This window comes from Aythya fuligula, chromosome 18 (assembly GCF_009819795.1).
Source record: "Aythya fuligula isolate bAytFul2 chromosome 18, bAytFul2.pri, whole genome shotgun sequence".
Taxonomy (NCBI): Eukaryota; Metazoa; Chordata; class Aves; order Anseriformes; family Anatidae; genus Aythya; species Aythya fuligula.
The window spans coordinates 6,025,394-6,050,627 of record NC_045576.1 but is presented as its reverse complement, the minus strand read 5'-3'; the positions used below and the strand labels follow the sequence as shown (position 1 = coordinate 6,050,627).

General features: G+C 37.6%; 1 protein-coding gene and 1 non-coding gene across 4 annotated transcripts in view; both read left to right on the top strand.

The window, feature by feature from the left end:
- B3GNTL1 (UDP-GlcNAc:betaGal beta-1,3-N-acetylglucosaminyltransferase like 1) overlaps positions 1 to 25,234 on the top strand; it is a 123,807-nt gene that overhangs the window by 34,702 nt on the left and 63,871 nt on the right. For 2 of the 3 annotated variants that reach the window (XM_032199681.1, XM_032199680.1), the window contains exon 6: positions 258 to 353. In XM_032199681.1, the coding sequence (XP_032055572.1) occupies positions 258 to 353 (96 nt within the window). Of the gene's footprint in view, positions 1 to 257; positions 354 to 2,268; positions 2,313 to 25,234 lie in introns of those variants that run through there. The other variant, XM_032199682.1, reaches the window with a different exon arrangement.
- TRNAE-CUC lies at positions 19,430 to 19,501 on the top strand. Its single transcript has one exon. It is a non-coding gene; the product is annotated as a tRNA-Glu (tRNA).

Genomic DNA, 25,234 nt, shown 5'->3' with positions numbered 1-25,234 from the left:
TCTCAGCACTGGTTTTACAGTTCTGTCTTTAGGGTTTGATGATGTTGGATTTGTTTCACTTGCTTCTAACTTTGGTGATTACAGAATGGAGGTTTTCAGATTTATAATCTTAATTCTTAAGATTCTTTATTCTTAATTTTCAGATTATGATTTTAATTCTTGGATTTCCTGTTTTCTGAATGCCTGTTTTGTGATCTTGTTTTGCTGCCATGTGGGTGCAGAGCAGTTCACACAGTGTTCATTTCATTTTGCCTTAGATTGTTGGTTGCCAAGTCAGAAGAGAGCCACCTATGTCTACTGAACGGTACACTCGTTGGATCAATAATCTGACTGAAGAACAGCTTCTTACACAGGTATTCTTATTTCAGCTGTGACTGAAATTATGGCAGAAAAATACAGCGAGAGGTTTATTTCGTTATTTATTTTTTGTTGTTCATTAGCAACGCTTGATAGTTTACCAAGATAATCAGTTTTTTATAATTTAAATGCTAGACTTTTAAGTAAGAGAAATGTTTCTGGTACATATGATCACTATGTAATGATGACTTCACACTAAGTGAGATTGAAGCTTTCAATTTGAGGTTCAGAGTGAGCCTCACTTTTCTCACTGCTGTCTGTGGTTAAACATATATATTCATGTTCTAATAATTAGTTTAGGGTGTTCATTTTAAAATATATTTAAATACAAAAATTAAAAAAATTATATCTTTCTTTAGAAGAATTTTTTTTTCTCTGTGGGGTTTAGGTACTGACTACTTCTTTATCATTTTAAGTATTTCTAGAGATCATTTCAAAATAGCGGTTCTTCAGGCATTAAACATAGTGCTCATTGTACATGCTTCTAAGTAAGATGCATCTTGTACGACCGAAGATGACAGTTTTGGCATAAAGAAAGGTTGTTTCATTAGGCAGGCAGCCAATGCTGAACTAAAAGAGACTTTGGCAAAAACAAGTTAAACTGAAGAAATCAATCCAGCTTGTGGAGGAATGTGTGTGCTGAGTATTATAAGAAATCTAATGGATGGTTAGAAGAAAACATCCCAGCAGGCATTACGATTCAAGTATTTGGGATTGGGTTATGTGATGCTATGGTAGGAAGACATTTGCTTTTGATTTTCCTGGATTTAAGTGGCTGAAAAGATTAACGTATCCATGTTTGTTAGACTTCATTGTAAACTGTGTTGTGTTCCCCATTACCATAGCCCCCAAAGACATACTCAAAGGCTCTGGTATGGTTGTTGTAACACAAGAAGTAATCTGTAGACCTTGTTTTAACATCAGCAGTTGTATTATGGTTCTCTGTAATTCACCAAATGAAAGTAGTTACAGGAAAACTTACCCAGTGGAATATTTGGAATTGCCTTTGGGCAATTAGAAAAGATTATAGGTTTAAAACCATGAATTTATCTGACAGTGGTATCTGGATACACAGTAATAGCACATCACTATATTGTTGAAGGGAAGACAAAGAAACACTAGAGTATGCAATGTAGAAGCTTGTCCTACACAATTTTATGTGTTTATCTATCTTGAAATGGCCACTGGATGGAGCCTTTAATGAATTAAGCCAGAAATTTAAAAAAAGTACCCTAATTTTGAGATTACTTAGAGTCCAGTCAGTTGAGGGGTGCAAAATGAAAACTAGTTTTAAGATGGGGTTGCAAGTTGTCTGGAAGAAATTTTCTGGTGTACTGCTTCTGATAGTAAGGTATAAATTCAGTGACCTGGGAATTCCTGTGCAGTCTTATGTGCCTCCAAATATCTCTTGAAGACTTAACCAAACAACATGTGCAATCCATTATTTTTATGTATGATTTAGATTCACACATTTTACAACTAGATAAGGAATTTTGGAAAATATATTGGGACAGAAACTAGAAGGCTGCATAACAGAACATGCTACTTCTTGACAGATTTCTAAACAAGATGAGATTTGTATAATCACTCTGTTTATGTGTTCCTTTTTTGTATTTGAACCTGTTACCTGTTCTCCACCAGATTTAACATAGAGTTCCTCAAAGACTGTAGGTTTCTCAAAATTTTATGGAAGTGCAAAGCTAAATAGATGAAACTCTACTGCAGCAGCTAGAATTCGTATATTAAGCACCACAGAATCCACCTGGACAGAGAATTTAGGTGCTCGGTTATAAGACAAGCTTCAGCTGCAACCCATAATCAACTGTGATGCAAGTCTATATGAAGCTTGGCTTTCCTAATTCTGGTGCTAAAAGAACTGCTTGATTTCCAGAGCAGTACATGTTGGCATGTCTCTTCTCCTGCTGCAGTATCCATTCTTCTGATCAAAAATTCAGGTAGGGATGTAATTATTTTGCTTTTTCTTGACTTAAAGTATAGGTAGGTGGAGGAACTGGGAGTAAAAACTACTTCAGCTGTTCTCTAATGATCAGGATATGAAACAACTGTGTAAGGTTAGGCCTGTGAGGGGGTTGCTCCCTTCATCCTGATAAACCATACATTTAATTTTGGGTTTGCTTTTAAAACCTTTTTTCAGGAAATAAGTCCCGAGAAAACTCTCATGATGGGCCTCTGCTGAGGGATTTGTAGAATCCATGGGAGGAGCAGTCCTTCAGGGAATTTGGGAAAATTGGCTTTAATTTACAGCATATTGTCTCCAGCAGTTTCCTGTAGTGAAAGAATGTTCAGCTTTTTTTAGCCGTGTCTGTACTCAGTGCCCAGCTTTTTTTTTGCAGTTACTTCTGTTGCATTTCTGTATCATGTACGTGGAAATTATTTGTGCTGTAAATTAGGAAACAGTGACCATTAAGAAAAAAAAGCAGCTGTCAAGATCATGTAATCCCCTATCATAATATTTATGTTATTAATAATATCATGTAGCATTTGATTGCTTTACTAGGCAGTGACTGAAGTCCAGTTTGAAAGAGGTGGGTGGCAACAGATGTTTTGTTAGGTGGTTGAATGGCTTCATATGCTGTGGTGCTGGCTGCTGGTTTTATATTGCTTGAGTCAATACCAGATTTTTGGATCGAATGTCTATACCCTGTCCTCATGCTGAGATCATTCAATGCAAAATGCTTCTAGCATTTTAACTTTTCTCTTCCCTTAGCCATGGCCTCTTGATGCTTACTCATCCATTAAATGTTTCTCTAAACAATTATACTGTAACATTCCAAAGATACTTTATGGTATGCGTGAAATTTCAGAATATATACCCCAGAGAGTGTGGGGGCGAATAAAAGAGTACAAAGAGAACACACTAATGTGAAGGCTACTTTTTAAAAGATTAATACTTGCTTTTTAAGGCTATCTTCTGCATGAATTATGAGCAATTAAAGCATACTTTTGCACATATATTAATATAAGCCTTAAAATACACAGATACATATATTGATTGACTTGGTATTTTTCTGGTTTTCTGGCCTATAGACCAGAAAGAAATATTTCCTACAGCCCCAGGAAAAAAAAAAAAAAGGTTTAATTGTTTGGTAATTCTTTAGTGATAGGTACAGAAAGAAAATAAGCAAACAAATATAGATAAATGACTGATTGGATGTTGAAGTAAGTGGAAAAAATACAGATTAAATCTAATCCTACAGGATGTTAGAGTCTGAAATGTGCTTGAAGTTTGATCATGCCCTTGTACACTGGAAATTTTACTGTACTGTGTAAGTAAAAACGTCTAAATGGCTTTAACGTTGGATTAATTGCACAAATATTTATACAAGTAGTTTTTAAGGTTTGTTGCTGACTGTAAGTAACATAGCCAAGTTCACATCCATGTCTGTTAAGTCACTATTTAGGTTAGGTTAATCTCACGGGCAGCCTGTGTAGTATTGTGTTCAGCCTGAAGCATAATTCCATCTGACCTGCCTTTTTTTCCTACCCCCCAAAGACAAAAACTCTCTGTTTTCTTATGGTTGTTGTTTACTTAGAAGCAGCCAGTGAGCTTTGTTTGGTATGTGAAGAAACTCTTGCAAATCAGAGTGGGCTCCCTGGCTGATAAGACTGGACTGTCATAATTTAGAAAGGTAACAGACCAAAACGTTGTGATTCTGTATGGCTGTTGTCCACTGTAGCATGTCTGTGTTGCTTCCTGATCCATAGGCACATTGCACATTGTCTTAGAGCTCTTTGTATAGAATAGGTCTGGAAGTTTTCACAGCTGATTTGTAGCTCTTACCAATAATCTCTCTAGGCCACCTGATAGAAGAATAATACATGTATTTAACCTATTAGAGTTCCATAATGATCACTTTTTATGCTATTACAGGTGGTTATTTAGCTAATAGGCTTAAAAGCTGTGCTTCCCAACTTATGAAGTGTTCCTATTTTAGAATTTTAATTAATGTTAAATAAAAGTTCACACTACAAATCAGGATTTACTACACATATACTCAGTTGGGAAATAGATCCAGCTTTTTGGCTGAGCGGATCACGTAGTATGTTCTAAAGGACCATATATCAGGAGCTTTTCCTGAGCACACGGCAGACCTTTTGCATAAATTCCATACACTCAGTATTGCATTGTCTTAGTACATCTCAGCAAGCATCTTCTTACAGTTTTCAAGGAGAGTGGGTGGTCGTGGCTGGCAGAAAAAACTCATGCACCTTACTCCCTGTCTGCCTGGAAGACAGAGCTGCTGGGAGTAGGTTGAGTCATTGCAGTCCTTCTCAGGAAGCAGACAGGTGAGTAGGGGTGCTGTGTGCTGCACGGGCAGAAAGCCCAAAGTGATGGGAGGGAGCTGCACTGCCCTGATAAGGTTCTGCAGCCAAATGGAAGCTGGTACTAACCAGAACAACTCTCTTGGTCTGCTGCACAGTCCCAAAGAGGTAGACAAAGCTGGTCAGAGCAGATTGCAAGCAGGATGCATTTTCCAGACGGGCCACAGATTGAATGTTTCTGGCTTGGAGCATCCATTTTCTTCACCTGCAGACCAGAAAATTCTGACTTTGTAAGTGCTGGGCTTAGTTGTCAGTATGTCAGAACTGAAATACCAATTGAGATTGCAGTCTGAAAGTCGGTGTATGCAATGCTTCTTGTCCACTGACATTGGTAAAGGCTGGAGGCGGGCAGAGAGTAAGACTTTCCTACTCTGAAGAATGAATAAAACATGAAAAGGATGATTGATTCCCCCACCCCCCTTTGCATTTGTATAGCTCATTTGTATTTGTTGTCTTTTGATCAAAAGACACTCAACGCTTTCTTGGGCACTTTTTTTTTTGGTCACAGTTTCCTCTTCCTTCATCTGTTTTATCTAAAAATAGCAAAGTCCCTGATGTTTTTCTACTGAGTGATAAAACCTAAATTACAAACTGGTTAAATACAGTAGACTGCATTAGTTTCTATGGGATTAAGCATATACCATATAAGAAAAAAAAAAGCTGCTTCCTTTTGTGGTTGATCCTTTTTCCCCTCCAAAGGAGAACAAAACAAAGTTGCACAAGCTAGTCAATGTTTATATTTGTGTTAGAAAATGCATGTCAAAGGGGCTCATGAAGTTTTAGAAAGTTTAATGAGAAGTGGCTTACCCACATCTGTGAACTCAAAGCACAATTAGAACTTCCCAGTGTGGCTTTATGTAAAGGCATCTCAGGGTCAAATATTTCTGAACTTTCAGAAACAGGTTTGCAGTAGTTCAAAACTATACAGATTTTGCATTGTATTAGCAATTTTGCATGAGTTTAAAGGCATACTGCAGAGGATAGTGTTAAAATAGTTGTATTTTTCTTCTCATGTTTTGTTTGATGATTTGCATGCATGATTGTGGTTTATAATATATGGCAATACATGAATGCAATAGAGGCATTATAATATAAAAGTAACTTGCAGTACAGTCCTAGAGCATGGTGGATACTTGAATGACAAAAAAAGCATGACTTGCCTTTGGATGTTCAGGTTAAGAAGGTAAAAAAAAGAGTTGATTTGAACTATAATTAGTACCCAGTGATGATCTTGCCCTGTATTTTAATTATACCAATATGTAATGTGACATGTTTGCATCCTAAAAAACAGTTTTTATAAAATGCTTGATGGACATGTAACGGCAAATGTAAAGGAAAACTGTCAAGGATTAACTTTTTGGGAATGTATAATTTCTTTTCAAAGCTATAATTGACATCCATGTCTCCTCAGTGCTTCTGAAAATTAATTTGATAAATACTGCAATGAGTTAAAATAAAATTAAGGCTTGTTTATTAATGTAGGTCTGCACTTAGGGATGTGGATGAAACCGACTAATAGCTACCAGCTTCTGAATGCTATATTTATTCTTGTTTGATCTTCCATATTTATCCTGTCGATATGTTAGATTACAAATAAATAGTCTTTAAGCTTCACTTTGGGCTTTTATGTCATTGCCTTTTCTAGTTTAAGGGATCTTTACTTTTGTCTAACAGATGAGGGACAAAAAACAGTTGTTTTAAAATGATATTTAAAAGTTTGAAATGACTAATCTTTTTTTTTTAATTTCAAAACGAAAGTCTACTCCCAATACAAAAGTTTCCAACTAATTTAGTGTTGTTTATTTTTCAATTAGTTCTCCATATGTGAGAACACAGAGCAGATACACCCTTAACTTCCTGTGATTTTGGTTCTTTGAGTTGGAAAATCAAAGTGCTGATTCCACAAAAATGGAAACATTTTTAGTATGGCTTTTAGAGTAATAAAAATAATTGATTCCAAGCATATATTTTTATTGTAATGCAGCTCCCTCTTATAGCCTTATATATATAGGAAAAAAAATATTTATTTCTTCTCTTGCAAGCAGGCACTGAATGGTTTCTCACCTTTCAAAACCTGTGACAGAGCACAAGTTAAGAACACTTTACTTATTATTAGAAAATAACATGCTGTTTTTGGTCTCAGCTTTCAGTGCTAAAAGTATTGGGCAGGATTTTCAGCAGAGCTTGGTAATATTTGGAGTAACTGGAGTGGGTGGGGGTGTGAAAGCATCACTTCCCGTGTTGGATGGTAGATCAAATGGCTGGTTTGACCTATCACAGTCAAGATTCTGTTTCTTAATACTAATTATACTGGCTTTGCTCTGCCATGTTTAACATTTGTCTCAACAGCAATTCTTGCTTTTTTTTTTTTTTTTTTTCCCTAATAAAGGAAGTTGAATTTAAAAAGAAATATAACAATATAACGCAACATATCCTTTTCCATTAATGATATATGTTGCACTTATGTTTGGGGTTTTATCTTCCTGTGTCACTAAGAAAGCATATTTTCTTCTAGTCTAACAGTTTTCGAGTATAAGGATCCAGATTTAATGATCTGTTCAATTTTTGTACTTTTTTTTTTTGTTAGCACAAGCATGACCCTTGACTGGGACAAGGGATTTTTATTTTGTTTGTACAGCCTTGGCCAAATGGGCTGTGATTAGAAGTTCTTGAGGTTGAAGTTATTCAAATAAAAAAAATAATAGGCAGCTTTTCAGGGTGTTAGCTTAGATCAGCCATAACCGAACAATATGTCCTTTGTCATACAGAATAGATACTCGTCTATTCATTTGTGCCAACTACATGATCTTAGGGATGATTAGCATATATCTAGTTCCTCAAGACGTAGGGGAGTTGTGTATGCAGCTCACATTTTGAGAACTAGAATGATCACATGTAAAGGAGGTGGAGCAGGCATGTGCTTTGTGGTTAGCAGAAGGATAGTCAAGCACTGGCCCGAACGGAAATCTGAGCGGTTGCAGTGCATGGGGTGTATAACAAGGAAGGAAACGGTCTTGCATCTGGCTTCTAGTGTAACTGTTGGTCCTTTGCCACCTCTCTGGATGTGTTGGTTTCTATGATGTGGGTGGATTTAACCTTTTGCATCACTTGCAATGACTCTTCTTACAGCACAGAAAGAGGCAGTAGAGGAAAAACGTATGCCTGGCAGCTTTATACCTTTCACGTTAAAAGCATCACACCTTAATGAAATTAGGAAATCCAATGCTGTTGCTAAATAAGCTGTGATGTCGTAGTAATGCAAATTATAGTGATTTTCAGAGCTACCAAATTAGAAAAAGCAAAATGTTGCCAGACTTTTTTAATTAGATGAATTTGAAGAATTTTTTCCAATATTGTCCATGCCTTTATGCTCTTGAGCCTATTGCTGAATTCTTTCAGAATACGCATTATATGTATCTGCCAACACAAAGGATAGGTGTTCAGAAAGTTTGTACAATAAAAGGAATTATTATTTTCAGGAGTATAATTTCTTAACATGCCAGGAGGACTATATTTATTTGGGGTAATTCTTTGCATACGTGTACTCTAATAATGTCAGAATGAAATAAATGTAGTGATGAACATATACATCTCAGGATTATGATAATTTTACACACGGTTGGAGTCAAATTAAGACAAGCCCTTGCTGTTTAAATAACGATGATGGAAATTTTACTTAAAGCATTTTTTTTAATTGTTATAATTTCGGAGAGTTTATTCTACCACTAAGGACAAAGTAAGTGTGCTGTCTACGCATTTAGCTTCTTAAACTTGTTAGCTTGTAGAGATTTTAATGTTAGATCTATCTAACTAGGGATTTGATACCAGAATATACTACTAAAAGCTCTTAGGTGGGTTCACTTATATAAAAGCAATTTGCATCAGCATAGCTCATAATTACATCTTGATTGCCTAGGACCTGTGTGAAATAGTACCCATATACAAATGCAACCCAGTCTCTAGTAGAGAGTTGCACTGATACAATTATACTAAAATAAGTACAAGAAGTCACTGTAGCATAGCTATTTGTTATGTGAATGTATTTCTGCCTCATGTAGCCTGTTGGATTGATGCTATAGTGCAAGAGCTTTAAATTGTTGTTTTAATGTATTTTTTTTTTAATCTCCATATCTAGTTCGTATCTTACTGTGTAATTATATAAGACAAAATAGTGATTTCTGGGAATTTAAGTCCTAAACAGAGCAGAGTGACTCTTAATGTGGATACCCTTATTTAACACTGCAACGTGTTACTAAAGCTCCTTCTGCAGCCACTTTGTGCAAACAGCCTTCTGTACTAGATTTGCATGGTGTGCCTCTTTTCCTTTTTTTTTTATCTTATCTCATGTTCATGTTCTTTATTTTCTCCCTCTGTCATTCCCTGTCCTTCTTAAGCACCTTGTGTAACAAAACTGTAAAATTTCTAGGGCAAAAGCCATCTCCTTGTTCTATGTTAAAAGTTGGCAGAATAGTGTCTGAATTAGTGCTGTTATCATGTAATAGCAGTACCCGTTATTGTTCTGCCTTCATGAAGGTGAGCAGTGGGGAATATCTTATTTAATTTAAAAGCTGAATTTTTAAAGGCCTTAATTGAAATTTACATACATTCCAGACTTTCATTTGCCACAAACAGCTGAGTTTCTGTAATTTTGGGAGACTTCTGGGCTGTTTGACCAGGTCTCATCCTCTGTTTTGTTTTGTATGTTCTGAAGCGATTCACTGTTTTCCACTGCAGGCTTTTGTAATTGGTTGTTATGGCTGTGACAGCATTCAGCAGCTTACACTCTCCCACTTCATTCTCAGTTTCAGCTCTTCCCTCAAAGGATTTTGTCTTTCTCGGATGCTGTACAAAAGAGTTACAAGTTCACTATGTGCTTGATTACCCATTCATTTTCCAAGAAGCAAATAACTTTATCATTTATTTATTATGAATTACAAATATAACCACCCATGCAAGAAAGTTGCAGATTTAATAACCTTATTTATATTCAGGAGAAAATAGTACAGTATCCATGAATCACTCTGTTTATTGAGTTTCCATAGGTATGTCCGAGTCTCAGGGAAAAAAAGGTGAATTGGTCATCGAGTTGGTAACTGCATTTAAACAGAATTTAATGCTTCTGAGAGAAACCAGACTCTACAAGTCTTCCCGTGTAGTGGACAGATCCATGCTGAGCAGTGCTAAACTAACATGTGCTCGTACACGTTGACACACTTCATTTAGCGTGCTGCCAGGCCAGAAAGGCAATACTGAACCCAAGCTAACAAGAAATGATCTTACTGTCACAGCACTTACGTCCTGGAAGTTGCAGGGAGATTCTCAGCCCTATTATAATAGCGAACAAGAAAGGGTGGTAAAGAATTCATTAGAGTGGACCTGAATACAGTGTATGCTTCAAGCAAGACTCTACAAGGACCATATTTAGCTTTATGCTTCTCATCTTTCTTTTCTTTCTGTGTGTTTCCTGTGTATTTAAAATAAAGGAGAAGGGATTTCTATTTTGTTTTGTCCCATATGCAGCCAATAGTCTACCTATGTTGTGCATAGGAGTCAGTCAAGAAAGCACATCTCACTATTATCTTCTTTTTTACCTGGGCCTTTTCCATGCCTTTCCTAATGGCACTTTTCTTAAATAAATAAATAAAAACCTGTGATTATGGAAGGAAAACAGAATAGAAACAGTTAGATGCAAACACTCGATGTTCTTAGAACCCCCGATGGCTTGCTTGAAAGAGGAGGAAAATTAAGTTCTCAAGTGACAGTGCTGTTAAGCTGTTCTCAAATATTTCAACTAAAACTCAAATTGTGTTGAACATCCTCACTGATACATCTAAATCCTCAATTCTACAGCAGTGACACATAGAGTTTGTTGTACTTGGCACGAATTGATCAGGTAGACAGAGAAATCACAGCTGCTTCTCCTGGAGGCAGCAATTGTGGAGCCCACTGCAGTGGGCTTCTGCTCCACTTCGTGCAGTATTTAACCATGATATATGATCTCAACTGCCAACGTTTATCTGGCCACATGAATTTAAAAGCCGGCAGCCATCAATGTTAGCATTCCCTACCTACTCTGAGTCGCGTTTCAATGGCATCTTTCAGAAGAATGTAACTCTTAACCTGCGAACAGAACAGGCTCTCTCTTCATCTCAGTGTCCGATTACACATATGTTTAAAAAAACCCAACAACAACAACAACAAAACCTTTGGAGTCAGTAGGAGAGCAATTTTTTGTGTGTCATAAAATTATTCATAGATCTGCAGAGCAGATGTTGACGATTACAAAGAGAACAGAGGCCGGTCTGTGGTCAGCCAGCAAGCTCCATTTCACGTGGGTAGATCAAGGCTCAAGACAGCAACTATTTCCTGTCAGCATGCTGGGCGTCAGCGATAGCAGTTTTTGTGGGCTCTAGCCCAGTTACATTATACAAAGTCACTTTTGTGAGGCCTTGCTTCGGCCTCTCTGCTGAAAGAATAATGGCAGTAGAGGGCTCAGCATTCGGTTTTGTGAGGTCTATTGATATAAAATTGCAAGTTGAAAACTTGTTATGGATTTTATCGTTTTCTGTGGGATGCTTGCCTCGTTCTCTCAGAAAGTGCAGAACAGCTGACCCTTTCTTTTACTGCAGTAATCACCAGTGGCATGTTTTACATCTTAATTGTTTGAGCTTGAACCATAGTTAAAGCACAGCCTCCCAAAATTTTAATGTATTTTTATTGATTAACTTAAGTGGTAGCTAGTTCCTGCAGATGAATAGTGATGAATTAATATCATTTTGCTTTCAGGGCAATTTTCTTTAAAATTGTTGGGGCTGCAGGTGGCCCAGGGCACCTCCTCTGCTGATGGCACTGTTTGGCATGCTAATATAAACAGGAATTTCCCAGTAATTAAAAGAAATTTAACTGTAGCTCATTTTGTCTCAAACAGAATGGGTTTGCTGAAGTAACGATAATGCAGATGCTATGTCCAATGAATTCTCATTTTCCTCTTTGTTGGTAGAGCTGTATAAATAAGCATGTGTCAATGGGGAAAAATTAATTAATTCTTCTTCAAATAAACCATTTTGATCTTCAGGTTTAACAAGTACAGGGAGAGATGGAGGAAGCACCCCTTACCCTTTTGGGTAGAGGGAAGAGGGCAATGAGCTTAGGGAAGGAAGGAGATAACCTTGTAGATGTGGTGATTATTCAGGCTCAGAAAGACAACTGGAAATGGAAACAATTTTCTGGTGTCCTGTCATATTTAAAATTCACTCTTTTGTGGCTTTTATAATAAAGCCTTTGCCAGGAAATGTGGGAATGTTGATGTCAAGTTCTAATAATCGGGTCTGTCACCTTGCCATTTTTGCAGTAGAGGATGCTTCTGGATACAAATAGAACATCAACAACTAACAAAAACAACACAGAAATACTTTTTAAATAGCTGAAACAAAATCTATAGTAAATACAGTTTGTTATTCAGAAACATTCTGGATAACAATAAGAAATTATCTATTTTCTGTCCTACAGAGCACAGCACATTTTTCCATGTTTAGCAAGAAGAGCACCTCTGATAAGGATCTACCATGTTCTATGTGACTCAAATCCTGGGTTGCTTGGGCTTTTTCCATCAACTATGCAACACGAGTAATTTTAGAATGAAGAGGAAGGAAGAAATTACATGCCTCAGTAGCAAGCATGTTTTCTCTAATACTTCAGTTTCAAGTTCTGTATTGCAGGTAGGTGAAGTCCCAAGACTCCTTTTTATAGCAGGATTCCAGGTGCAAGCAGCTATACGTAGCGTGCAAGTCAACATTCTTTGAAGGAAAATGATAGTATAGCCTGAGTCTGAATGGCAAACTGCTGTTGTTATAGGGCTTGTTGAGAATAAGCAATGCTGAAACATAAAAATCTGCAGGCTGACAGAGGCAGGTACACCTGCTGCGTGAATGGAAGCACCGTGCAGCCACATGGCTGCAGCTGGACCACACACCAGTGCTGGAGGAGCTCATCAGTGCTGGGGGCGCTTGTTTGTCCACGTGGGACAGGGCAGTGCCATTCCTGGCCCTCTGAAGGCAGAACGCAGAATACAGAAGTATTAGGAGTGAGTTTCCCATAACTCCACTGTATAAACACAAATCTATACCAGTCTACATATTTAGAATTTGTCATGCTGAGGTATTCACCTGCAAATTAACTGTGCATTGTTTCATATGGATAAGATACAGATCACCAAATGTTAGGTCAAATTGCGTAGTATAATACCAAAAGGTAAGTGCTCTGGTGAGCATGGAAGTGAAGGCAGTATTTAGTTAGAAACTTGTTAAGGACAATAGCTGTTGCTTTTCTCACTACAGTATACGTTATGAGATCACAGTGTCATCTACTTTCTCTAGATTAATTTCTAGACTATGCCATATAGGATATTATATTGACAGGCAATAGTAGCTTGGGGGGAGTATTAATAGGGAAAGTTGAATGAGGTTGTTTTTTGTTTTTCTGGTAAGACCAGGAGAGTTTAAAAATAGAGACCAAGGTCTTTCATTTTAGGCTACTGGTTTTTGTTTTTTGTTTTTTGTTTTTTTAATTGACAGCAATTTTTGGACTTCCACTTAACCCACACATTTGAGTGTCACTGTTAAGCTGGGACGAGCTTTCTTTGAATTACACAGTTTGTGATTTTGGATAGGAAATTATACACCGTTTTTTTTCCTATGTCTCAGAACAGATTACAGTTGGTAAACTAAATGACAGTATTGAATCACATATTTTGTAATAGAGGTGATACAATTAAGGATATTAAAATCCTGGAAGAAGGTGAACATTTAAAAGTTACTTAGCTTTTATTTTTGCCAGCAGCGAAGTTTTAAAATGAAGATTGCCCCAAAATTTTGCTTGTATATAGTGGTGATTGGTTACACTTTCTAGAACTTAAATAGTAGGACTGTCAAGGTACTAGGACTGATGGTTATTGATTTATGTGACTATGTTTGAGGATTGTAGGAAGAGAAAAAAGTTGTATTTGGGGGGTGGTTCTGGTTTTGGGCTGTGTGTGTTTAGTTAGTTGGGGAAGGAAGGTAATATTGACTCAGGGTAGTATATTTGGTCAAGTCCGAAACCTGAAGTTACAGACCAAATGACAAGCTAAATAGTTATTTTGTGGAAGGCAGACTGATATTCAGGCTTTGTGACAGTGGGACTTGTTCGTAGAACTTCTGATAAACAGCCTGAAGTTCCGTCTTTTCTCAGTTTTCACCTTTTGAGAGAGCTTTCTAAACACAAATAATAAATTTTAGAGGGAAATTATTATTATTTCTAAAACTGCTGCATATTTCTGCTACTGATTCACATATTCTGAATGTGTTTGAATTTCCATTCATTATTTGCTTGAGATATTTAGTTAATTTTTTACTGGTGACTTGAAGGGTGATTGTAGAAATGTTACCTGTCACCAACAGCAGCAAACAGAATGGTTCTTAGTTTGTTTACTGTCTGATTGTAGAGATAATAAAAATAAGTTTTTGACTTTTGTAACTTTTGTCAAACCTCTTCTTAAGACAGAAAAGACGTTTATACATTGCCTATGTGAAAACTCAAGGTTTGCTTCACTAACTATGAGTTATTGTGTGTGAACAATTGGGAAACAAAAGTAGGTTGTCTGCCTTACTCAGGATCATTTTCCATAATTGTCCTCTAGAATGTATTTTCATTGTGTCTGTCTGAATTCGAGGTATTTTCATCAAGGAGTTACGCCACTTGTCCCCTAATAATCATCTGAGAAAATAAGAATGTTAACAAGATAGTGTTAGAGGTATGTAGTTCTTTGAGAAACAGAGCAATGTAATTTTATCAGAATCTGAGTTTTATGAGTTGTACAGGCAAGTCTGAAAATGAAGAATATGCAGTCATTATTGTAGCTTTCCTCTGAAAGGCATGAACTACTTCAGTAATGTTAGTGCAGACCTTTGTGGCAGGAGGAGGGTGAGGGAATCATTCTAACAATGCTGAAAAAATGCTTCCACTTCTGCTAAAAGCAAGGATGCTGTGCCTTAGCCATAATCATGAATAAGCCATGGAATTGCCTTATGTGCTATGATGGGCCAATGTGTATGTCTACTATACAGAATTAAACACTTTTATTTTAGAGCTATCGATTGTCAGGGAAGTACAAATGAGGAGAGATCTGTGTTGCATACATACGTGTCCACAGTCTTTGTGTGCAAATCTTATGCCAGGTCAGTATAGTGTTTTTACATACATATGCAAATAGACAACATGATTTTATGTATTTATATATATATATATATACACAAATATAAAACATGATTTCATACATTTTGACTAGAAGCTTACTTTCATTCATTTTGTTTCCTTTTTATTCATTCTTGTTCATTCATTTTATTAACAAACATGTATGCTAAACGCAGCATTATAATGTTTTTGAGCACTCTTGCAGGCCTAGCACATTAATTTCAAATACGTCCTGATAGCTATGCTTGTAGCATTGTGAAAACCTGATTATTTTTTTTAACTTTAGAAAATTGGTAAATGTCACTTTTAAGCCTTACTTTTGTAATTTATCTCAAGCACTGCTACTTGCACTTTGCCCTTGTTCTTTCTGCTTATGCAGGTTTGAAGCTTCTGAATCTGATCTTTTTACTGGAGACACGTAAATTTTAATGGAAATTTGTATGTACGTGTCTGCTAGGAAAAGATGGAGAGAATGTGCCTGTGAAAGATGAAGGACTGCCAAATAAGCCTACCAAACTGAGAACTGGAAAAAATGTGATTTTCCAAGTAAACTAGAGGTTTATCAATGAGGAAGAAAGCAAGCTAGCTTGAGTATTTTGCACAGCTGTTTCAGCTGAGATATTTTTTCATGTGATACTACATAATAATTTGATGCCAAAAGTAATACATAAATGTAGTTTTTATTTTGAATTTGTGGCATACGTAAAATTGGTTTCATATGGTCAAAAGCTTCTGCTTTTCAAAACAAAATAACCAATAGTTTGCATCTTGCATTTGCAAAATACTGCAGCTAAGTTTCCTGAGTCGCCCAGTAAACATGAGACTTCTCTCATCATAAATCAGAAGCACCAACACTTTGCTGCCTTTCCAGTAGCATGTAATGTTTTTAGTTACTAACAATGTCCATCATAAAAATCTTTGAATTGAAAGGTTCACAAATTGATTAGTGGTACTAAGTGAAAATGTATTTTCTTAGGCATTGCTAAGCAGAAACAGCTTTTTTTTTTTTTTTTTTTTTTTTTTTTTTTTTTTTTTTTACCATGCCTGTAGATCTCTAGTTCTTGATTTTTCACTGTCAGAAACATATGAGGAACACTCAAAACCACGTAGGATCCTTGTGCTCCAGTGGACTGGATGTGAGTGCGCCAGTTCATGTGTTTGGAAATATCGAATGACAAAAAGAGAATGCATTTACTAGGTAGAAGCGCACCAGATGCCAAACAGCTGTGAATCATCTGTGTTCTGTTGTGGAAGAAGTGAGAACCTTTAAGCCTGAACTGAAAAAAAGATTTTGTTTGTTTGCCTTAGCATGAAACTGATTTTTGTAACCCTTTCCCTCTGCTCCTAATTGCATTTGTTTAGCTACTTATCCTTAGGTTAGTAAATAATTCTTTCTGCTGTCAGTCCCTCATTAAGCCCTTCAGATGAGGTCTCTTTACAAGTCAGTAAAAACAAACTGTCAGTTTTATTGTAGGATCCTGTTTTGTCCTTGTTAGTGTCACCTGCCATTAAGTAGCTGACCTTCACACCTACAAACAACTTAAGTAATGTGCATTGCTTTAGCAGGCACTGTGTCGCTGGTGCTCTTAGACCTGTGATGCACAGGGATCTCCTGCCACTGGCCAGTGGCCTTCATTTTCTTGGTATCAAGGCCTCTGCTGCTGCCTCTTTCTCTAAGATTTGCAGTCAGTTTTGTCTGTGGCTTTTCCTCCTCTAGCAGAAGATTTCTTTGTATCCACTGGGTTTGGCCAGTTCACATCTGCGTCAATCATCCTCCCTGCCAGAATGCTGTGCTCCATCAATTAAGGCATAATTTGGAATAGAATTAGACAATAAAATGTCTCCTTTTCCTCAGCTTTTGATTGTTTTCAGTCAGAACAGAAGAGTTTTAAATCTAAATACTTGTACCTTTCTCAGCAGACATGAATGGCTTTCCCTCTCTCCCCCTGACAGCTTTTTTATGCAGTTGCAAGGTCCAGCAATCTTTTTGCCCAACTCAGCGTGTTGTTTCAAATCTAATTCACGAGTGCTCTCCACAGACACACAGAGCCTTCCTAGATGCTTGCTGTGAATCCCTCAGAGCATATCACAATTTAATAGAATGGTTTGCTATGTCCACTGGACAGCAAGACTTCTAGATGCCAGGAATGGGCTAAGAAATGCTGTGCATGAGTTCTTTTCAGAGCATTGTTGGAAAGGAAAGGGTTGAGAAGCTTGCTGGGGACTGTAATTTTGAACCTTGTCTTGAGAGCTATGGGAGGAAAGAATCTGAAGTGAGAGAAGGGAGATCAAGAAAAGTAATTTGTATGAAAGACAGATGAGAAGGCAATATTAACAGTACTGGCTTGTCTATCTTCGAAACTGAATTGCCAAAAATGGCACGTGATGGTCTAAATTCATTGATCAAAAATGCCCGCTATTATTGGAACAAAATAACAAACTGTGTGACTATTTCTATATTTTCTGTTACCTTCCTGCTCTTGCTTAACAAGGCTGACACTGAAACTGCTGTTGTGTCCTTTGTGAACTGAAGCATGAAGATTCAGTGAGTGTGTTTGGGCATGAGCCTCTTACATGTTTGGATCAAAGGGACGGATATATGAAAGACACACTGACTTACTGTCACTATAGCAGTTCGTGGATGAAGGCGGCTTAGAATTCAGTATATGCAACGCTGTTATTAACTTCTTACTGACTTTGCACAGAGGATTTTTTTTTCTGAATCTGAACCAAAGCTTTGTGAGTTGTGATGGCATTTTTAATGAATGCAAACATATAAAGATAAATATTCATGGTTTTGCCTACTTCCTAGGCTTTTCTTCCTCGAGGTTACAAATTAGCGTTGTCTTTGTCCTCTTTGCAGGATCAGTCTGACTGATGTCATGAAAGAATTAGTTTTTTTGTTTGTGTTTTAAAACATGCATTTCAATATGTGGTATAATTACACAAGACACTTAAGATTATTATGCTGCTTAATTTCTTGAACTAGAAGCCAATAGTTTTAGCTTTTATTTGACGTGTTCTTTGCTGACAAGGCAGTGTTAGCAATTTGGTTGTATTTCATATGTTAGACGTTTTAGGAAATGCTGTCTTACTGCTTGCTAATTTAGTCTTAATTTAAACAAGCTGGAGCATCTTTAAGGTAAATATTTGAAAAGAAACATGCTTTCTTGCATCTTTCAGATTCAGTACAGGACTGGCTATAACGCAGATCTTTTTGTCTATCAAAATCAGAGAAAATGCATAATGCTACACAGATGTAACAGTTCTGTCAGTTAGTTGAGAGACTTTCAGAGAAGACATTCCACAGTTTAAGGTGGTCATGATATTGACAGCAGGTTTCCCTGGTGGTACGCTATAAAATAATCAAAGCATTACTTTTTGACTTGTTTAATGTGGTGAGGTCGTAAAAACCTACCAAAAAGTACAGTATTGTCTAAGCAGACAGAGAAAAACAGAGTCCTTGAGGTTGTGTTGCAAGCAAGTGAATGCTGTATAAATAATAAATTAGTAAGAGTTCAACAAATTCAACATATAGCAGAGAATAGAAAAAAAAATGTTACTTCTGCTAGGAAGGCCAAGTGATGCCGTTAGCTGCTGTTGTTAGGAATTCCTTATATTTGTATCTGCCTGCCTGTGACAAAAACACACCATGCTATATTTTGGAGAAAAAGACATGTTCTGCTACACTCAGTTGGACGCCACACTTACCAGAGCTTTTAGAAGGTTTCTCAATGAAAAATGTACTTAAGCCAATGTTTTTTTTTTCTCTTGGGGTAGTGTTCTGCTTTCATTTAAGTCTATGTCTATATTTCCACAGACTCTGGGGCACCTTGATTTTACTTCTAGCCTTCTCATCACAGACGTCATCACATGCTTTGAGAGGTTACAATTACTTCTATTTAAGAAGAAAAAGTTTTTTTAAAAATAATGATTTGTAGAGTCAAGATGCATTCTGTTGATTGCTTGTGGCCTTTAGAGATCCATCCACAGTTCAGGGTATTTCTGGGTCACTGGTTTTTCTGTTTTGGTGGTGGAGGTGTATAGACATATGCTCCAGTGCTTTTACATTGTGTTTCCTTCTGTTTCCTTATAAGCCTTTGAGAGAGAAGCTGAGGGATGTTTGGATAGAAGGCTGGAACTTTTATGTGGCATTGACATAGTTAGGGCACTATAATAATGACTGTTAATAGACAACTCCCTGAAAAGGAAATGAAAACGATGTTTATAAAGCAGCACAATGTGTATTTCCAGAAGAATTGTGTGTGAGAGTGAGAGGCAGAGTGCAAGAAGATGAAGCAACCACAGGCAAATGCTTTTCTCCCTTTTTATAACTGGGCTTTTTTGTCAGCTCTATTATCTGTAAGCAATAATGGCAAAATAAGAACACTTGTATTTTTCTGCCTCTTCCCAGGGGTGGGTTATGGGTGAGTTGCAGTTTGCACTGTGTGTGTTGTGTGCGGCTCTCCAAGTTTGGGGTAAAATCCTTCAGAACAGGTCCCTGGTGGTCTAGTGGTCAGGATTCGGTGCTCTCACCGCCGCGGCCCGGGTTCGATTCCCGGTCAGGGAAGTAGTCATTTTGAGGGGATTGAGTGCACCCTCAGTAAGTATGCAGATGACACCAAGTTTGAGGGAAGTGTCGATCTGCTGGGGGGTAGGAAGGCCCTGCACAGGATGGGTCGATGGGAATAGGCCAGTAGGATGAGGTTCAACAACATGGCTCAGTGCTGGGTCCTGCACTTTGGCCACAACAACCCCATGCAGCATTACAAGCTTGGGGCAGAATGACTGGAAAGCTGTGCAGAGGCCAAGGATCTGGGGGTGTTAATTGATGCTTGCCTGAACATGACCAGGCAGTGTGCCCAGGTGGCTAAGAAGGCCAATGGTGTCCTGGCCTGTATCAGGAGTAGTGTAGCCAGCAGGACCAGGGAGGTGATTGTCCCCCTGTACTCTGCTCTGGTGAGGCCGCACCTTGAGTGCTGTGTTCAGCTTTGGACCTCTCACTACAAGAAGGACATGGAGGCCCTGGAGCGTGTCCAGAGAAGGGCTTCAAAGCTAGTGAAGAGCCTGGAACACACGTCCTGTGAGGAGTGGCTGAGGGAACTGGGAGTGTTTAGTGTGGAGAAGAGGAGGCTCAGAGGAGGCCTCATTGCTCTTTACAGCTACCTGAAAGGAAGGTGTGGGGAGCTGGGGGTCAGCCTGTTCTCACAGGTAAATGGTGATAGGACTAGAGGGAACGGCCTCAAGTTGCACCAGAAGAGGTTTAGGTTAGAAATTAGGAGACATTTCCTCTCAGAAAGAGTGGTCAGGTGTTGGGACACAGAGGTACTGGATCCCTGGGGGTGTTCAAGGAAAGGTTGGACATGCTGCTTAGGGACATGGTTTAGTGGGTGACATTGGTATTAGGGTGGTGGTTGGACCAGATGATCTTGGAGGGCTTTTCCAACCTTAATGATTCTATAATTCTATGATTCCAAGTTGTTTTATTTAAGCAGATTTTTTTTTGGTCAGATCAGTTGTCACAGCAGGTTGAGGGGCTTGGAGCATTCCTGCTCTTTCCTGCCTTTTGATTTCATTTTTCTTTAACTTTCTTGTAAAAGATAAGAGGTTGGAGTAACGTGATCCATTTGTTAACATTTTTTTTTCCAGTTCAGATGCCAAATTTTTGATAGCGTAGAATTCAAATTAAAGTAAACTTAAGTACAGAGAAGTGACTTAAAAATGAGAGAAAATATGACTGAAAGACCTGAGCTTAAATATGTGTGTGTGTGTAAAAGTCAAAATTTTAAGACATAGCCAAATCAGAAAACAAGAAGAGTGAGGAAACAGACACTATGAAGTAATACTGTTGGTCACTGGGAGGGATATTATTGTAGAAGATTAAGACCTAGGATGATATAAAGAAAAAGCAGAACTATGTAAATATGGTAAAAGAAAATCTAAATTTCCAATGAGTTGATAATGTCAGTCAACATAAAATTTTGGGGGATGTTGTAAGAAGCTTTACTGAGAGGAAGTTAGGCATCATCACAAGAAAGCAATATTTCAGTCATACAAATGTGCCTGAAGGAAATGTTCTGTGCTGTGAAAGGTGGCACAAATAATTTATATTGCTCCTGAATAATCTGATATGGCCATCAAATGAAAAATGATAAATGTTTTTTGGTTTAGAGAAGTAGATGTATTGGAGAAGGTGTAAAATCATGTGTGTAAAAGCTGTATTTCATTTTTATGGCTTACAGCTTCCAAAAAGTGACAGGATATCACTATTTGATTGTTGCGAGGTGAACTGTTTCCAGAATGGTATGATTTTACACCTGGTGCTTAAGGGTGTCTGTCATATAATAGTCTTGTGAAGTGTGATATCAGAAACGGCTAAGTATTGCTTAAAAGAAACCTAAACTGAGCCCTCTGCCAGGTATTACTGAATGACAGCAGACAACTTGAAACTGAAACTGTTACCACCACAAAATTTAAGTTGAAAAACAACAACAGCAAAAAGCAGACCACCTGTCACTGGGTGATGTTACAAACTGCAGAAATTGATATTGGGAATAGTTAAAAAAAAAAAAAAAAAAAAAAAAAAAAAAGCAATAAACAACAACAACAAAAAAAACGCATAGGTCATATACTCTATGTTCAGAAAAGTTAAAATCACAAGTTAAAATCCATGCAGCCACTGTACTGGGTGTATAGATAGAGTGGCAAACCGTAATACAGGAGATGGCTGTGTTTATGTAATCTCTTTCCACCCCATGAAGAGATTATTAAACAAGAAGAGAGCTAAACAAGACAAAAATTCATCTGCAACATTTTTAAGTGAAGGATAAGGGAAAAAAAAAAAGAAAAGAAAAGATGGTCCATGCGTTTCTAGGTTCAAAAATAGAGCAATCAGAGCTCGGAGGCTCAGCATTATCAGTTGGAGCAAACTGAGCTGAGCAATGTAGAAACTAAAACCCAGGAGATGCTTTGGAAATCTGTAGGAGAAAGGAGGCCAAAAAGTCAGGTCTGTAGAAGTTTAAACTCATACAGGTTGTTGGTATTGCCACTATCTTGAGTGTATCATCACTCCCTCCATGTGACTGTCACTGAGCTGGCCAAACAAATACCACCTACAGAAGCATGTGGCACAACTGTTCTTTCTGTCCACTGCTTGCACACACTTTGTCTATATGGCCTAATGTTTGTTTACGTTGAAAGGTCATTTTATTGCAAGAGCTAACGCAGAAATCACATTAATCATTGATCAGGTTCTACTTAGGAATACAGTATCTATTTGCATGCATTAAGGTTGTTTACAGGAATTAAACCTGTTCTTTGTCCAGGCTGCTACATTTCACTTTAGTACACAAAAGCTGTATGCTTTTCACCATCTTTCTTGTTTGCATAGGCTGCACCTCATCTTTCTGGATGTAGATAATCCTCTTGCTGCCAAATGCTGTCCTGTCCCTTTCTACAAGACATTTTTTTTCTTTTCCTCTGAATGTATGAATGAGATGCTGTATGAGCATCTGAGCAATTCTGACTGATGCTACATTACTTTTGACCCATAACTGCTGATACATGTGAAATCTATGCATTCTTTGGCATCAGTATTTTACCCATCAGGAAGCCACAAGCTACACAAAACACAACCAGATCCACCACTTATAGCATTCTTCCTTGAATTTCTTAAAGATTCTCAAGATAGAATGGTAGCAACAGTAAAAGAAGCATTTTGAAGTGTTGTACCAGCATCCAGCAGATGGGATAAAGGATGAACAATATTGAAAACATTGACAAGAAAGTGAACTTTTTGAAAATAGGAGTATTATGTCCAGCTGGAAGAAGGAGATGCTCATACAGAATAGCTGTGTTGTCATACCTACGTATTTGGCTTCAAAGCCTTCCCTTTGTGTGTGTCTTTGTTCCTTTTAAATCTCTGAATCGATGTTTCCTTCAGTTCCATGAGGCAGAAAGTAAATGGACTTTACTGTGTTCAGACAAATCTGTTTCTTATTACATGAACAAGTAAAATTTAAGATACCCTTTGACTACTTTGTGTAAGGCTTACTTGCATTTTTATGCTTTTTAGAAAATAACCTAGAATAGGTCATTTTGGCAGGGAAGAGTTTGTATTTTTACCTATATTTGATCACATTCTTTGTCCGCTGGGACATTTGTTACTCTACAATCTTGTAGATTAAAATACAACCTACATTAATAATTCACTAACACATATATATCTTTCATCCATCTGACCGTTACATAGTTAAGCATGGGATGATGCTCTCAGGAGATGGAGTCATACCCTTTAGCAAAACAAGAGAATAATAGTGCTTACAATTTAATAGTTATATAAATATTCGCGCATCTTTATATTCTTGTTCTTTGGCTTTCTCATGTCACATCCCTGCGTTTCATTGAATAAGAAATGTTAGCAAACATCAGCTACATTGTATTGTATGGGTGATTTACGTTTCATATCATGGCCAAAGTAAAGAATGAATCGAAGTCAGAACCCAGTGCCATCTAGACTTTGGACGTGGTTCTCAGATTGGAGATCCATGTTGCCAAAAAAAAAAAAAAAGAAATCTTGAAATAAATTAAAAACCTCACTCTATAATTCACTAGCTATTGTGTGATTGTACAGAAGCTGGCTGGACACTTGTAGTGGGAAAAGCCAACAAGAATTTTTCCTTGTGAGATCTTTCCAAATGCTTCTTTCAGCTGCTGCTGTGACAATAAATAAACACAAGACGATAAAAACAAGGATAAAATGATTGGGCCTAAAGCCCTCAATTACAAGACTTATATAATCAGTCTGTTAGAACAGAAGGATCATTTAAAAATCCTTTACTTTTTAGTAAAATGCTGTATAAGATATGTATATTTGGTTTGGGAAATAATTAAATGTAATCTCTTAGTGAGAAATGTATGTGATAAATCTTCAGAAAATAGTAAGCTACTGTACATAGGAAGAGTACAGTCTGTGCTTTCAGGGCATTTCCCAAGATAAATTTACCTCGTGAATAAGGGCTTTAGTCGTTAACTGTTGAAAGGAATCTAAAATAGAAGACACATAGGGTTTTCCAAGTTGAAAACTACATCAGGGAGTTCATTATTATGCACGCGCCTAAGATCAGCTGCTGTATGGCTTAGTACTTGTGTCAGCATTTTGCATATAGTAATGTTTGTTCCTAATTCTGCCAGCTGCATGGACTTAAGACAAATCTGAAGAGGTGGTGGATTTTAACACCCCAGGGAAGTGGTCCTCTCTTCTGACTTTTTCTTGTGAAGTGAATGATTGGTGTTCTTCTACTAGCTGAGATGTCATGGCTCGTGGAAAGCAATATGTTACCTCAATGGAACCTCAAAAGAAGTGGCTGTTACCTTTGTATATTTACTGTACAGAGCAAATAGCATTGTCCTCTCCAGGTCATTTTGTACTTGATCTTTACTGATTGTAATATAGCTGCATTAGACATATATCTTTCTAATGTATGTGCAGCATACATACACATTTCAGATTGCATTCAGTAAAATCTTGGCTCCTACATTTTGATGCACTTTGCTGCCATTTTTAAGCAGTGGTTCTTTGGCTGTTTGAGTCTACCTAAGTCCTACCTTCTCTCTCCCCTTACTTCATGATACTGCCCAAGAAAAATCCCACTGAAACAAGAGTTTGACTTCTTAGTGAGCCAATTCAGCTCCATACAAAGAAACAAGAAAGAAAAAAAAAAAAAAAAAGAAAGAAAACGAAACTTCTGCTTTTTTAATGTATGAGCTACTCCATCAGTGTGTGGAGGAGCACCTGGATTGGCACCATGGTGGGAGAAGGCAGGGGCATGGCCGTGGTCGTTACTCACTGAGGTGGCTGTAAGGGTGGCAGCTGAAGGATCCCAACGAGCTGCTGAACTTGTCTAAGAACGTGTTGTCAACCAAAAAACACGACTGCCAGCAGTCTTGAGTCATTTCTAGTGCTTGTCAGCTGCTCAGTAAGCAAATGTAGCTTGCATGTCAGGTAGGAAATAAAGAGGAAATAAATCATTTTTTTTCTGGGTTAGCAAGCCGAATTGGCTTGCTGAGGGGTCAGACAAATGGCAGGACTGTAGCAAGGGAAATAAGTAGTGGGGAATGTGTAGCCAGGAGGGAAAGAGCAGCAGATCCTTTGCGTAACTGCAGTGGTGATTAGTTACATCAGCGGAGCTGCTCTTGCAGAGCTTTGCATTTAGGGAATGCAGCAGAGCTGATCTCATGGCTTACTGCCACCAAAACCATCAGCCAAGCTCCTGCCTCTCTCTCCCTCACTTCCTTTTCCCCA